This window comes from Juglans regia, chromosome 12 (genome assembly GCF_001411555.2).
Source record: "Juglans regia cultivar Chandler chromosome 12, Walnut 2.0, whole genome shotgun sequence".
Lineage (NCBI taxonomy): Eukaryota > Viridiplantae > Streptophyta > Magnoliopsida > Fagales > Juglandaceae > Juglans > Juglans regia.
In genome coordinates, this window is record NC_049912.1 from 16,058,188 (window position 1) to 16,074,488 (window position 16,301).

The window sequence follows — 16,301 nt, forward strand, 5'->3', positions numbered from 1 at the left end:
AACACAAAAGTTTTCTCAATGATTGGATCAATTTTAGTTTGGAATGTAAGAGGTTTAGGTACCTCTAAGAGACGATTACAAAAAATGCTGTCTAAATATAAGCCAAAATTGATAGTGTTGCTGGAACCTTTTCAGAGTGTGGTTAAAATCCATAGTTTCATGCGGTTATTGAAATTTGATGAGGCGATATCAAATGAGACTGATGGTGGTAAAATCTGGGTGTTTTGGAAAAATGAATTGGATGTGCAGGTGGTTCGCATGAGTTCGCAGTTTGTGTCATTATGCATTACCGAAGGAAGTAATCATTTCTTGGGTAATTTTATTTATGCAAAGTGTAATAGGCTTGAACGACAGCTGCTTTGGGAGGAGTTGAATTCGGATAGAATGGGTGGGGAGCCGTGTTTCTTTGCTGGGGATTTCAATGTAATTCGGTCGGATATTGAGAGGTGTGGTGGGCGTCCGAGGAATAGAGTTGCAATTGATGAGTTTAATAAATGGATTCATCAGGGTGGGTTGTTGGAAATGAATTCACAAGGTGGTAAGTTTACATGGTGTAATGGTCAGCAAGGTTTATCTAGAGCTTGGGCAAAGCTGGATAGAGTTTTACTTGATGCAAATTTTCTATCTCTTTTTCCGACTGCTCATTGTTTGTATCTTCCTAGGACTACATCGGACCATTGTCCTATGGTTATAGAATTTTTAAGTGATCCTTTCTCTTATGGTCCACCTCCATTTCGTTTTCAGCAAATGTGGGTTGAGCATCCGGATTTTATGACTCTTGTTCAAAAGGTTTGGTATGAATCGGTTATTGGTTCGGGGCTGTTTAAATTAGCCACTAAACTTAAAAAACTTAAGGTGGCGTTGCGTGTATGGAACAAGAGTGTATTTGGGAGAACTAATACTCAGATTGCTATTCTTGAAGATAAGATTGAGAATCTGGAAAATTTGTTGCAGAGAGGTTGGGATGATGATATTGAAAGGGAATTAGTAAGGACTTCTAATGAGTTGTCTTCTTGGAGGATTAGGGAGGATATTAGATTGGCACAAATGGCTAAAATTAAGTGGAGAATGGGTGGTGATAGGAATACAAAATTTTTTCATGTGTGGTTATCTAATAAAAAGCATAGGAAAATTCATCAGTTAAGAACCTCGAATGGGTTGGAGTTTAATTCTCCGGAAGCAATTCATCTTGGAGCTGTTGATTATTTTTCTGATTTTCTTCAAAGATCTAATCCGGTTAGGGAGGTGCCTGATTTATCTAGTTTAATTTCGTCGGTTATTAATGATGAGGATTGTGTCCGGCTTTGTGGGATCCCTTCGTTGGTTGAAGTGAAAGAGGCTCTATCAACTATTCCTATTAATAGTTCTCCGGGTCCAGATGGTTTTGGCGCGGGTTTTTTTATGAGTTGCTGGGAGGTGGTTAAAGTGGATGTTTTAGAAGCCATTTCAGAATTTTTTCTATCAAAACGCCTTCCGAGATTTTATTCGGCTTCTTATATTGTGCTTATCCCGAAGGTAGATGTGCCGTCGGGGTTTGATAAATTTAGGCCAATTAGCCTTTGTTCAGTTTTCTATAAAATTTGTTCAAAAATTATTGTGAATCGCATGACAGGTTTCCTTCCCAAAATGATTTCTCTTGAACAAGGTGCGTTTATACCTGGGCGAAGTATTTTTGAGAATATCAGTCTTACCCAGGAAATGGTTCACTCTCTGAAGAGGACGTCACATGGTGGTAATATTATGATTAAAGTTGATATGGCTAAAGCATATGATCGGGTGGAGTGGCAATTTTTGCTTGAGGTTTTGAGGTGTTTTGGCTTTCCTTCTTCCTTTTGTGCTCTGATTAGTGCTTGTATTTCGAATGTGTGGTATTCTGTGATGCTTAATGGTACGACGAAAGGTTTCTTTCAAGGGAGGCGGGGTTTGCGCCAAGGGGATCCTCTCTCGCCTTACCTTTTTATTATTCTTCAAGAAGTACTTTCTAGACTTTTGAAACAAAGCTTTGATGGGAACAAGATTGGAAAATTTTCCCAAGCTAGAGGTACTCCTCATATTTCTCATCTTATGTATGCTGATGATATTGTTATTTTTCTGAATGGGGGTAAGAAATCGGTTAAGGAACTTTTGGTGGTTTTTGAAAAATATGAAAAATGGACAGGTCAGCAAATTAGTAAAGAAAAGACGGCTATATTTTATTCTCCTAAAATTTCGTTAGCAAGAAAGAGAGATCTTAAAAGGCTGACAGGGTTCTCTGAAGGTTTGTTTCCTTTTAAATACCTTGGGGTTCCGATTGTTTTAGGGCGTCTTAAGCATGAGCATCTAGAGGAGATGATTAACAAAGTCTGGAATAAAATCAGTGGTTGGAAAATGAAATTATTATCTGCGGGTGGGCGCTTAATTTTACTTCGTCATGTGCTGTCTAGTATGGCTTTACATATTTTTGCAGTTTTACAGGTTCCTCATTCTATTATTAAAATTTTAAATCGACTGTTGAGCACATTTTTTTGGGGTGAGATTAATGGTAAAGGAAAAAAAAAGTGGGTGGCTTGGGAGAATATTTGTAAGCCAATAGAGGAGGGTGGTCTTGGTTTGCGGAATTTGGGAGATATTCAAAGAGCGTTGCATATGAGGTTTGCTTGGAATCTTTTGAAAGGAGAATCTTTGTGGGCTAGTTTCTTTAAAGGAAAATATGTGGGAAATTCGAGTTGGTGTCTTATTGATATGAGAAAAGGTACGAGGTTTTGGAAAATGATTGTCAAAAGTATTCCGAGTGTTTTTAATAATTCTAAATGGAGAGTTCGAGATGGTAATATTTTATTTTGGTATGATAAATGGAGAGATGAGGGTCCTCTAATTGATGAGTTACAGATAGTGGGTAATCCGATGTTGCAAGTTAAAGAGTGTAAGTTGTCCAATAGTTGGGATGTGGAGTTTTTGAGTACGTTAGTTGGTCAGGATAAGGTGGAGAGTATTATTGAGGCTTTGGCTGGGTGTAAGGGAGGATCTGATGTATTGATCTGGATGAAGAATGACAATGGGAATTTTTCGACTAAATCCGCTTGGGATTATATTCGGGTTCAAGGTTCTAGTATGGAGTGGCATCCTTGGGTATGGCATAAATTACTTCCACTTAAAGTTTCGGTTTTAATGTGGAAGGTGTGGTTCATGGCATTAAGTGTTGATGATCGTCTTCGGCGCATTGGGATCCAGATTGTTTCTCGTTGTGATTGTTGTGATGAAGGTAATTATGAAGATCAAGATCATGTGTTACTTACAGGGGAATTTGCATCAGCTATATGGCACTTCTATGGATCTATTTTTGGTATTCCTATTGGTCGTACTTGGAGGGAGACGGTTCAAATTTGGTTTCGAAGGGCATCTTTTAATTCTCAACTGGGATTAATAGTGGGGATTTTACCGTCTATTATTACTTGGCACCTTTGGACTAGACGTTGTGCTGCACATATGGAGGGAAGGTTCCAGTCTATTTTTTCGGTTCGGCTTTCTATTAGTAGATGGATGGGAGTTGTAGTTCGAGATATGAAAAAGGTTAGTAATTGTTCCAGACATGATTTACAGGTTTTACAGTCATTGAATATTCCTGTTTTGGTTCCTATTAGAAAGCATGTACAACCAGTGGCTTGGCAAAAGCCAGCTTATGGGTGGTTTAAATTGAATACAGATGGGAGTAGTATGGGTAATCTTGGTTGTTCAGGGGTGGGCGGTATCATTAGGAATGATCGTGGTCTTATGGTTTATGCTTTTAATTCTTCTATTGGGATCGGTACAAGTAATAGAGCGGAGTTGTTAGCTGTTCTTCAGGGGCTCAAAGCATGTAAGGAGTTGGGGATTAATTTTGTGGAAATTGAATTAGATTCGCAAGTGGTGATTTCGTGGTGATTTCGTGGTGGCATAGGAGAAGGTGTGGTGTGTGGTATTTAGAAGATTTTTGGGAAGATACGTTGTCCCTCATGGATTCTATGGTGTGCGTTGTTCGTCATGTTTATAGAGAGGGAAATAAAGTTGCGGATTGGTTGGCTCGGAGTGGTGCATTGGGTCTTAATTCAGAGTGGAGATTTGTTAGGGAGGTGCCTAGGGTGCTTCGTGGTTTAATCCGTTTGGATAAGTTGGGTTTGCCTTCTTTACGTTATCGTTAGTGTCTTGTTCTTGTGTAATGTTTGTCCGTTTTTAGTAGGTTTGTAATTTTGTTTTGTAATTTTGACATCTGGTAATATTGTTTGTAATACTAGGTGTCGGTCTGTAACCACGGTATTCCTCCGCCACAAGTGAGGGTTATTAATAAAATTTGGGACGGGGTCACTCATGGACAGGTGGCTTTGGCTCTTCTATAAAAAAAAAAAAATATATTAGTATAATAATACTAATATTCTTTCGAACAGAATAAACTCCCGTTCGAACGGATTTATCTTGTAGAATGTGTTTGGAGAGAAATTTCGCGCCAAATACTCAGAATATTTACTCATTTGAATGTGAGATGCCCCATTCGAACGCATTGGTGTAATTCGATTATGAAAAATACCCTATTTGCTTCTTTACAGTTGAAGCATATGCTGATGAATATTCTTAGTTGTTCGTTCAAACTACTATCTTACCCGTTTGAACGTTAAAAGTAGAATTAAATCGCGGCAAAATTAGGCGGCTTTTTGAAATTTCTCGTTCGAACGGGACTTCATAGATTCAAAAACCTATACCTTCAGTTCATTTTCATGCATGAAGCATTTATTTGGAGGTAGAGCAGACATAGCAGTGGGGAGAACATTATTTGGGCGATTTTGTGTGTGTGAGAGAGTGTTGTGGAGAGAGAGAGGAAAAGTTCTAGTGAGAGAGAAGGGATTCTTGAGAGAGAGGAGAGGTTTAGAAGAGGTAGGCATTATTATTATGCTATTTTTTTTGAATTTTGAGTTTAGATATTTTGGTTTATTGAATTTGATTTAGGGTTTTCTCATAAAGTGTTTTATGCATATGTAGGTATTGTGGATTCATATTTGTTATTGGATTGCAAAAATTTGAGGTAGGATTTCTAATTTTTAGTAAGAGTTGATTTGTAGTGATTTGATAATTTATTAGTGATTTGGTAAGATGTTTAGGTGATGATAGGTATTGGGGAATTTTAGTATGATTTTGGTATTTGTTTGGCAAAAATTGGTATTTGATGAATGAAGTTGTTATTGAGGAATTTGATTATGATTTTGGTATTTGTGGTTTAAAAATTGGTATTTGATGAATGAAGTTGGTATTTGTATTTGATTAATTTGGTGTTTAGAAGTTGGTATTTAGAACTTGGTATATGATTACTTGTCAATATTGCATAATATGAAGTTGGTATATGTTACTAATGTGTTATTTGATAGTGTATATTTAGTGTAATATTGTTAATGTTGTTAGTATGTTATTGTAGTTTGGGATGCTTAAAATTGTGATGATAATATTGTTAGTGATAGTGTTAATTATATTTATTGTTTGTGTAATATTGTTAATGTTGATTTTTGCATAATATACAACTTAGAATAATATGAATTTGATCCATAACATACCCAAAGTAGAATGTTTGGGTACAACTCTTGAATTGTCCAAAGTTGACAGTTTGAGATTCTATCATCTATATGGCATATATATATATATATATTCAGTCTAAGCTCGTGTGTTAGTTTTTAAAAATTTGGTTCAGTGTTTCCTTACATTTTTCGGGTGTGTAGTCCGTAAGTTTCTCGGCCCATGAATAGGGTAGATTTAGATTACTTATTGTGACTAGCATACTTGGAGAATTGTAGGAAAATGCTGTCGAAATTTTGACTAAATTAGAATTTTGGACTGAGTTTATATATGATATAGATATATCCTATCGAATAGGATATGACCAACTACCTTATGAAAATAGAAGTAGTGAATATGAATAGACTATTGATAGTGTTTTTTTATAGATAGCCAACGAGTAACGAAAATGCAATGGATAATAGTTGGATGCTATTGGGAGATAGACTTGAGCGAGACTATAAGGAGTATGCACAAGGGGTGGAGTTTTTTTTATAGAGTTTGCTCGCATGAGTGTTGACAGTCGAGGATTTATAAGATTTATGTGCAAGAAGTGCATAAATCTTAGCTCTTATAAATTGGTAGTAGTGGAGGAGCATTTATTTGTAAATGGAATCGATCCTAAATTCTCACGTTGGGTGTTACATGGCGAACTATTTCCTAAAGGAGTTAGATTTAGCAGCCAGTCCAATCAAATGGAGGAATGTAATGACATCGACATGGATGACATAAATGTGGATGCTTTTGAGACAATGATAATAATGGAGAGGATATGATTGAGATGCTAGGCGATCTGGGTGTAGGAATATTTGGGACGAGGGATAGAGAAGGAACATCTATACAATTATTTGAGGGAAATGAAAACTTTGGAAGATTGTGGGAGGATGCACAACGAGAACTGTATGAGGGGTGCACCCGTCACAACAAGTTCTTTTTCATGGTGAGGCTGCTCCATATTAAGTCTATTTGTTGTATTTCTGCAAAGGCCATCGACATGTTGTTAGAATTATTTAAAGAGGCTCTCCTTCAGGATAACATAGTATCTTGTAATTTTTATGAAACGGAGCAATCGAAGTGAGGGCTAGGATTTGATTATAATATCATCCACGCTTGTAAAAATGATTGTGTTCTCTTCTGACAGTAATATGCAGAATTTGATTCATGTACTGTATGTCATGAGTCAAGATGGACATCCGATAAGCATAATGTACTTCAAAAAGTGTTAAGACATTTTCTATTGATTCCTCGACTTCAAAGATTGTTTACGTCCCGGTTGACTACGAAAGATATGTCTTGACATCACACAGAAAGAGTCCAAAATGAAAACTTCCTCTCTCATCCTGCAGATTCCTTACAATGGAAAAAATTTGACATCAAGTATCCATGGTTTGCCGAGGAACCTTGCAATGTACGTCTTAGTTTAGCAACGAATGGTTTTAATCCATTTGACAATATGAGCACTTCTCATAGTACTTTCCTGTCATATTAATGCCCTATAACTTACCACCTTGGAAGTGTATGAATGATCTGTATTTTATGATGACTATACTGATACCAGGGCCAAGGTCACTAGGGAACGAATTAGATGTATATCTGCAACCACTGATTGTAGAGTTGAAAGAGTTGTGGGATCAGGGTGTTAGTACATATGATATGGTCTCGTCGCCAGAGTTCAAGATGCATGCTGCAGTGATGTGGACAATAAATGATTTCCCCGCATATGAAAATTTGTCTAGGTGGAGCACAAAAGGTAAAATGGATTGTCCTGTTTGTAATAAAGATACATAGTTTCAGTGGTTGACAAATGGTAAGAAATTATGTTTCATGAGTCACTGTCAATATTTATTACATGATCATAGATGGCGTTCAAATAGAACGATATTTGATGGAATGGTTGAGCGCAGGTCATCATCGCCTGAGTTGTTTGGGATTGATATTATCTCGCAGTTAGGGGATGCTTCAGAAAACAGATTTGTGAAAGATGCAAGAGTTCGAAAAGAGAAAACGACAAGCAACAGAGTTGAATTGAACAAAAAAAAGTACTTTTTTCGAGTTGCATAACAGTCTACCTTGACACTGTGCCACAATCTAGATGTTATGCACATTGAGAAAAATATATGTGAGAATATATTGGACACTCTGATGTCAATATAAGGGAAGACAAAAGATACAACTAACACTCGTAAAAATTTAAAAGAGTTGGGGATAAGACCGGAGTTGCATTTGCAAGATAATGGGTAGTCAGCCTATATACCTATTGGATGGTATACATTTTCAAATAATGAGATAAAGAAATTCTATGGTTGGTTCATGACAATCAAATTACCCGATGGCTATGCATCGAACATGTCAAGATGTGTTTGAACTTATGATTGGAAGATAACTAGTCTGAAAAGTCATGATTGTCATGTATTTTTATAGCGTCTGTTGCTGGTTGATGTGCGCGGAAAGTTTACTCGAGATGTTCATACAACTCTCATAGAATTATGGGAATTTTTTAGGGAGATTTGTAGTAGAAAGTAGAAAGTTGATGGATTATTAAAAATGGAAGTTGACATTGCCGTGATATTTTGCAAATTGGAGAGTTTGTACTCGCCTTCATTCTTTGATGTAATGATTCATTTGGCTATGCACCTACCTCGTGAGGCTATAGTCGTTGGCCCGGTTCAGTATAAATGGATGTATCCTATTGAATGAGTTTTGGGAAAACTTAAGCGATCTATGTGGAATAAAGCTCGTCTGGAAGGTTCGATTGTAGAGTTATACATTGATAATGAGTGGCATACCTTTTGTTCAATGTATTTCCGTGGGGTTGATACTAAATTTACGAGACTGGATCGAAATTATGAAGGTGGACGAATGAGAGTCTCATCGGCATTTTATGTGTTTTCTCAGACTGTACGTCCCATATGTGCATAAGGGGGCTATGACCTATGTGGTTGTGAGTTTGAAAGAGCTCGATGGTATGTCTTGAGAAACTGCGCAGATATTGACCACTACTTGAGGTTAGTGATGACCCTCTAAATCAATAGTATCTTTAAGTTCATGTGTAATAATATAGTATAACTTGATATAAATTAATTAGTTCACATGAACATGCGCAACAAAGATATACAACTACTTCGCACGAATGGTGTAACTGACGTAGAAAGGATGCACAAAGAGGAATTCGCCTCGTGGTTTAAACATTCGGTAATACTGTAAAAATATCTTATTGTCTACGAATTTCATACCACTAAACTTTACTTTCTTTCTATCTAACATTGATATAACTATAATAATATTTATTGATGTAGGTTGTATCGAATTATGGTGAAAATTCAAAAGAAATCTCATAAGAAATGTATGCTTTGGCAAGTGCTCCTTCTAGGCGGGCCATCCAATACTCAAGATATTTGGTGCGTGGATATAGATTTTACACAGCTGACAGAGAACGATATAGGAAAACTCAAAACTGTGGGGTGGTAGTCGAAGGAAGCCATGGAGATGATAACATTGAATTCTACGGAATTCTGGAATATATCATAGCGTTAAAGTACGTGGGAGGGGATATATGGTCTGGTTGTTTAAATGTAATTGGTGTGATGTCTCAAATCCTAGGTTGAGAGTGCGTAACGATGAATATTTTGTGAGTTTCAATACATCTCGCACATGGTATGAGGATGATCCTTTCATTCTCGCTTGCCAAATGAATCAAGTTTTTTATTTAGATGATCTGGAGTACGGGAACCCATGGTGGCTAGTGGAGAAGTTTGCACCAAGAAATGTATATGATTACATTACAGTGGCATACGAACCACATGAAGAAGTTAATAGTCCAACAAATGAAGAAGCGTATCAAGAAAATGAATCAGGCATCAATCTCTTTGTTGATCTAAGCCAATATGCTCAACCCGAAGTAATTGAGGGTGAAATGTCAGAAGATCATGAATCAACTGAAGTGTCTAGTGAGGATGAGGGCGACTGCTCTAGCAAAATTGATAGTGAATGAATTTCAAACATATATTTGTGTAAGTATCATTCTTATAAATATCTGTAACGTTTGTTCGAATAATAATTTATTACAATTTCAAACAATATGCCTCATAAACGCAAAGCAACACGTGCACCATCTCCATCCATTACCAACTCTCTGTGTGGTTCACCTGCCATCAATAGTGGGCCAACACCAAACCTAGAACAAGGTATTTTATCATGTTAAATACCACATTTAATGCTCGATTTAAGTAATATATATCTATAAAATAAAATAATTTAATTAAAATATATGCTTTAATTACTGTATATATAGACGTTGTAAGTCAGCGCCGAGGTTGAGGCACTACGAGGGGTGTTTGCATAGAGACACTGAAAATCTCAAAAATTCCGTTTTAAGGGAGCCCATTTTGAGAGATGTAAGTGCAAAGTGCTCTGTATCTAAACTTTCTCAATGTCTCCTATTTTCTCACTTGAAATTATCCTAGCAAGATCAATATTGAGAACATGACTGAAGTACAAGTGAAAGCTCGTGAAGAAAATGCTAAAAACTAAATGAAAGATGAGTATAATTGTCGGTATTATATTTTTAATCATCTTGCGGATCATTTTAATGATTATTACACTACTACTTAATGCTCTACAAAGAAAATATGGAAAGCTTTAAAGAGTAAATATGATACAGAAGTAGCTGGAGCAAAGAAATATGCCGCAAGTTGCATCTTTCGATATCAAATGATATATGGCAAGTACGCTGCAAAGCAAGCACAAGATCTTCAAATGATTGTTGCAGAAGTTAGATCCGAAGGCATCAAGATTGGAGAAAGTCTAATTGTTTGGGGCATCATAGACAAGCTAGCACTTTCGTGGAAGGAGTTTTAAAAGTCGATGTGCCACAAACAGAAGGAAACATCATTGGAAACCTTAATCACACGTATTCGTGTAGAGGAAGAAGCTAGAGACCAAGATGCTTTGATGATTTAAAATTGCAATGAAAACTCCACAACAAAGGTAAATTTATTTTCTGAAAAATGTGGCTTACCCAAATGTCAGAATCCAATAAATAGTCGATAGAAGCCACAATGAAAAAATTTCAAAAAATTTAGCAGACTTCACAAAAAGACTTTCCAAGTCAAAAGGATAATAACGAATGACCCCCTTCACAAAATCAAGCTTGTTTTGTTTGTAGCAAAAATGGACATTTTGCTCAAATTTACAAGTTTTGGAAGCGAGAAAGAGTATTGCTATTCTAAGGCCTTTACACAACACACTGCTTATGTGACATAATTTGATTTGGAACAAAAATTTTAAAATTTGAATTTTATCAATCAAATCTTACCATTTAAGTGATGTGGATGGTGTGCTCAACACATTGGCTTGAGAATATAATAATTCAATCGAGAAAATAATACTTAAGTTAACGTAACTGAGGAGTCATTTGTAGCAATGATTGCAGACATTAACATGGTTCAATTTGTTGAAGGTTGGTCGGCATATTCTGGTGCCAATAGGCATGTCTGCTATGATAAATATTGATTAAAAAACTATGCTCCCTTTGAGGAAGAGAAAATTATTATGCTTCGTGATTTAAGTAAAATCGATGATCTTGGGAGTGGTGAGGTTGAGCTAAGATTCATCTCTGGATGTCTACTAGTGATTCCTCGTACCCAGAGGGTCAGAGAATTGCTACCTCACCAAGAGAGAAGGGAGTAAGAAGCTAGTGTGCTTGAGGACTAGGGTGTATGTGGAAGTTTCGAGGGCAGCGTGCATTAGTATGGTGTACTATGGTTTGGTATCATTTTCGTAGTATCGCCGTCTTGTGCCTGTTGAAAGAGGCTGATGTAATGGACTTCAATACTTAGATGATGGAAGAGACCAAAGCATGAAGGCAATTGTTGATGGACAAAGTTGTTAGTTAATTCTGTTAGCAGTCTATTGCAAGTGTTGTTTGTGTGTAAATAGAAGTAGTAAGTGCGACATGGTCGTTTAGTTGATAAGTGAATAAGTGAAACGTGCATTTTGATACAATTGTAAAACGATGTCGTGTTGTACATTCTGTAAATATAAAAAGATTCAATGCAGAAGGAACTACAGAATAATATTCATGCAGAAAACTCTCTCTCGATCTTCTCTCTTTTCTCAATCTCTCTCCTTCTTCCTTAGTCTTTACATCATCTTCTTCATCTTCTTACTTCTTTCCCTCCATAAGTTTAGTTAATAAATTGGGTCCATTACATTTGGTATCCAGAGCCATGGCAGAAGTCACATGTTCTTATGCTCAACTGGTTGATTCATTGAACCAGCTTCGGCAGCAGCATGATCCTCAAGAAAAACAAATTGAGGACACCATTGTTGTCTTGGTTCAACAGCTAGAAACGACAAGACTTGATCAAGAGAACCAAGATAAATGGTTTACAAAAATTTTGCAATAGATTTCAAAAATTTCTTTCAATGGTTCAGTGGGTCATGAGGAGGCTGCGAGGAATGTGAATGGCATGCCAAATCTTGACAGGAACAATGACACACATGAAAGTGGGGATGAGGCACCCTTTTGAGAACCAGTTGCCAGAACCATTTTAAGGGGCATCAAGATTGTGTTTCCAAGATTTTTTGGTAGGGATCCTTTGGCTTGGGTGTATAGGGCTAATCAATATTTTCTATACCACCAAGTGCCACCAGGGCAAAGGATCTTTATTGCCTCCTTCCATATGGATGATGAAGCATTGGTATGGTTTCAAGATGCCAGTGAAGTAGGAGTATTTCATTCTTGGGAGGATCTGACCCAAGCAATTCAAGTAAGGTTTGGCTCATCTCCTTATGATGATCCAATGGAATCTCTTACAAGGTTGAAGAAAGTGGGATCTGTCACAGCTTACAAAACAGAATTTGAGTTAATCTCAAATAGAGTGAGAGGCATTCCTGAACAAAATAAATTGAGCTAGTTTTTAAGTGGCTTAAAGGATGAAGTGAGGCTGCCTGTGAAGATGTTAAGTCCCAAAAGTTTGAATGATGCCTTTGGGGTTGCCAAGATTTAGGACAATATGTTGTGAGTACAAGAAAACCATAAAGAAACAATTCCTTTGACTCAGAAGTTCAGTCACAGAGGCCAACTTAGACTCCTTCAATTTTGGGGCATCCTCCAATTAATTCCAAGGTGCAGTTTGCCCCTAAACTTTCCTATCAAAGGTTATCAGACACTCAGGTGCAAGATTGAAGGAAAAAAGGGCTTTGTTTCTTTTGTGATGACAAATGGCAGCAAGACCATAAATGTTCTAAGCCAAGATTGTATATCTTGGAGAGCATGGATTTGTCTCAGTTAGAGCCATTGGATTTAGAGGAAGATTCTGACCAGCCTTTAGCCATAGCTGATAAAGATATGCAGGATATGGCCACAGTTGCTTCCATCTCTATGCAGGCTATGGTGGGAACACCTAGCTTAAAAACCATGAGGATTTTTGGTCAATTAAAGAAGAGAAGGGTCACCATTTTGATAGATACTGGCAATACCCACAACTTTGAGGATACTACAGTGGCAAAGAAATGCGAGTTGCTGATTCAGGATTCTGTCCCTATGCCAGTCAGGATTGCAAATGGTGACATGATCAATAGTGTGGGCAGATGTGAGGGGGTGGCTCTACATGTTCAAGGCACAACTTTCGAAACTGAGTTGCTGACTTTGGACCTGGGTGGCTATGATGTGGTTTTGGGGATCCAATGGTTGTCGTCTTTAGGTCCCATTTTATGGGATTTTGGTAAGCTTCACATGAAATTTACTAATAAGGGCAGCTTGACTTATTTAAAGGGCTTAGTTTCTACTTCAAGAAATTTAGTTGATGACATTGAAATTGCTACACTCTGCTCAGTAGAATATAAAAGCCTAGTTTTGCAAATCACATCTATTCAGTCTCAAGAGATGACAATTGAGATACCTTGGGATATCTTATTGTTGGACATATTCAAAAGGGTTTTTGATGAACCTAAAGGCCTTCCCCCTCAAAGGTCTCATGACCATCAAATTATCCTAAAACAAGGCACAACACCAGTGAGTGTATGATCCTATAGATATCCATTTTATCAAAAGACTGAAATTGAAAAAATAGTCACAGAGTTATTGCAGTCAAGTGTCATAAGGCCCAGTTAATCTCCTTTCTCTTCACTTGTGCTCTTGGTAAGAAAAGGAGATGGCTCTTGGCGCATGTGTATAGACTAGGGTACTCAATGAAGCAACAGTCAAAGCCAAGTACCCTATACCCGTGGTGGATGAATTACTGGATAAGCTTTTTGAAGCAAGTGTATTTTCTAAGATTGATCTTAGATCAGGCTACCATCAGATCAAAATGAAGAAAGAATACATTTTAAAGACAGCCTTTAGAACACGAGGGTCATTATGAGTTTCTTGTAATGCCCTTTGGACTCACTAATGCACCCTCCACATTTCAAGGCCTCATGAATGATGTCTTTAGGCCCTTTTTGAGAAAATTTATCATTGTGTTTTTTGATGACATACTGATTTACAATCGAGATTATCAGTCTCATTTTGGCCACTTAGCTTCTGTTTTGCATACCTTGGAGATCCATAGGTTGTATGCAAAGCAATCAAAGTGTCACTTTGCCTATTTTGAGATCGAGTATTTGGGGCACCTCATTTCCAAGGAAGGGGTTAGAGCAGATCAGAAGAAGCTGGACTCAATGTTAAAATGGCCTATACCAAAAACTGTGAAAGCCTTGAGAGGATTTCTTGGCTTGACTGGATACTATTGGAAATTCATCAAGCATTATGCCATCATAGCTGCCCCACTCACTGCCTTGTTGAAGAAGGAAGCCTTCAAGTGGACTGCTGAGGCAACCCCTGCCTTTGAACACCTTAAGCAAGTTGTAACACAACCTCCTGTTTTATCCTTACCTGACTTTTCTAAGCAATTTATAATTGAATGTGATGCGTGTGCTAGTGGTGTAGGAGTTGTGTTAATGTAGGAGCAATGGCCATTGGCTTTCTTAAGTCAAGCCTTGAAGGGAAGAAACCTGCTGCTATCAACCTATGAAAAGGAATTCCTGGCATTAATTTTGGCTGTAAAGGAATGGAGACCTTATTTGCTTGGAGGCCCTTTCATTGTGAAGACTAATCATCACAGTTTAAAGTATTTGTTGGAACAAAAGATTGGCATTGCTGCTCAACAAAAGTGGCTGTCAAAGTTGCTTGGTTATGACTTTTCTGTCAAGTACAAGAAAGGTGTGGACAATAAGGTTGTTGATGCCTTGTCCAAGAGAGGTACAAATGAAGAGGAATCAGTGTTGCTCACCATAACTGTTCCCAATCTAGTTTGGTTAGAAGAAATCAAGAAGGCTTATGAGGCTGACCAAGTTGTCCAACAGCAACTTGCTAAATTGCAGTAGACTCCCTCAAACAATGTTGTTCATTCTTGGAAATGAGGGATTTTATTCAGAAAGGGAAGGATTTACATCCCTGATTGTGCTGAGTTGAAATTAAAAATCTTGCAGTTCATCCATGCAAGTCCTAATGCTGGTCATTCAGGATTTCATAAGTCACTACATCGAGCTAGAAGTGACTTTTATTGGCCTGGAATGAAAATTGAGATAAGAAGATTTATTAGGGAATGTGTGACCTGCCAAAGGAACAAAATTGAGAATGTCCTTCCAGCTGGGTTGCTACAACCTTTACCAATTCCTCAACAAATCTAGACAGATATTTCCATGGACTTTATAGAAGGATTGCCTTCCTCTAAAGGTTACTTAGTGATAATGGTAGTTGTGGATGAATTATCCAAGTATGCTCATTTCTTGGCCTTGAAGCATCCTTTTACTGCAGCTAAGGTAGCTTTTGTTTTCATGAATAATATTTTTAGGCTTCATGGTGTGCCTAAAAGTATTGTCTCTGATCGAGGCTCTACATTTACAAGTTCCTTTTGGAGAGAGTTTTTCAAACTCCAAGTTGTGAACCTGTCTTATTCTTCAGCATACCATCCTTAGAGTGATGGTCAAACCGAGGTTGTCAAGTGTTTAGAACACTTTTTGAGGTGTTTTTCAGGTGACAAATCAAGACATTGGGTTGAGTGGTTGCCCTTGGCTGAATGGTGGTATAACACCACATTCCATGCCTCGACTAAACTCACTCCATATGAGACTGTTTATGGAGTGCCACCAACCAAGCTGCAAGACTATATTCCAGGCCTTGAACCTAATGAAGCTGTGGAAGAAATTTTAAGAACTCGAGAACATATATTAGACACCCTGAGAAGTAATTTGGTGCTGGCTCGAGAAAGAATGAAGACTCAATTTGATAAGAGACATACTGAGAGGTCTTTTGCTGTAGGGGATTGGATATTTTTACGACTCCAACCATATAGACAGAAGTCTTTGGCAGTCACAAAGAATATGAAGCTATCTCCAAAATTCTATGGGCCTTTTCAAGTCTTGGGAAAGATTGGCCAGGTTGCTTACAGATTACAATTCCACCACAGTCTCAACTACATCCCTTATTTCATGTATCTTGTTTAAAGAAAAAAGTTGGACAACATGTGTCTCCCCTCTCAACCTTACCTCTTGTTGATAGTCATGGAGAATTGGTGCCTGAGCCTCAAGCTATTTTACAAAGGTGAACCAAGAAGCATAACTATCGACCATTAGTTGAAATTTTGGTATATTAGTAGGGAACTGATCTCGACCACGCCACTTGGGAACCATATTGGCAGTTAAAACAACATTATCCTCTCCTTGTGGGCAAGATGCTTTAAAGGGGAGGGGTGTGTAATGGA

At 37.5% G+C, this 16,301-nt stretch overlaps 1 protein-coding gene across 1 annotated transcript; it reads left to right on the top strand.

The window, feature by feature from the left end:
• Positions 1–159: 159 nt before the first annotated feature.
• On the top strand, positions 160–12,083 carry LOC118344028. The gene is made up of 3 exons (XM_035683765.1): positions 160–1,372; positions 7,112–7,303; positions 11,989–12,083. The coding sequence occupies exons 1-3, from the start codon at positions 160–162 to the stop codon at positions 12,081–12,083; spliced, it is 1,500 nt and encodes a 499-aa protein (XP_035539658.1).
• The last annotated feature ends 4,218 nt before the right edge of the window (positions 12,084–16,301 follow it).

What these genes read in the sequence shown, in the direction of transcription:
- LOC118344028 (XM_035683765.1), top strand. Translation starts at nt 160, where the DNA reads ATGCGGTTATTGAAATTTGATGAGGCGATATCAAATGAGACTGATGGT. An exon ending in TCCTATTAATAGTTCTCCGG is followed by an intron (nt 1,373 to 7,111) that starts GTCCAGATGGTT and finishes TACTGATACCAG; the next exon opens with GGCCAAGGTCACTAGGGAAC. An exon ending in GTCTAGGTGGAGCACAAAAG is followed by an intron (nt 7,304 to 11,988) that starts GTAAAATGGATT and finishes TCAATGGTTCAG; the next exon opens with TGGGTCATGAGGAGGCTGCG.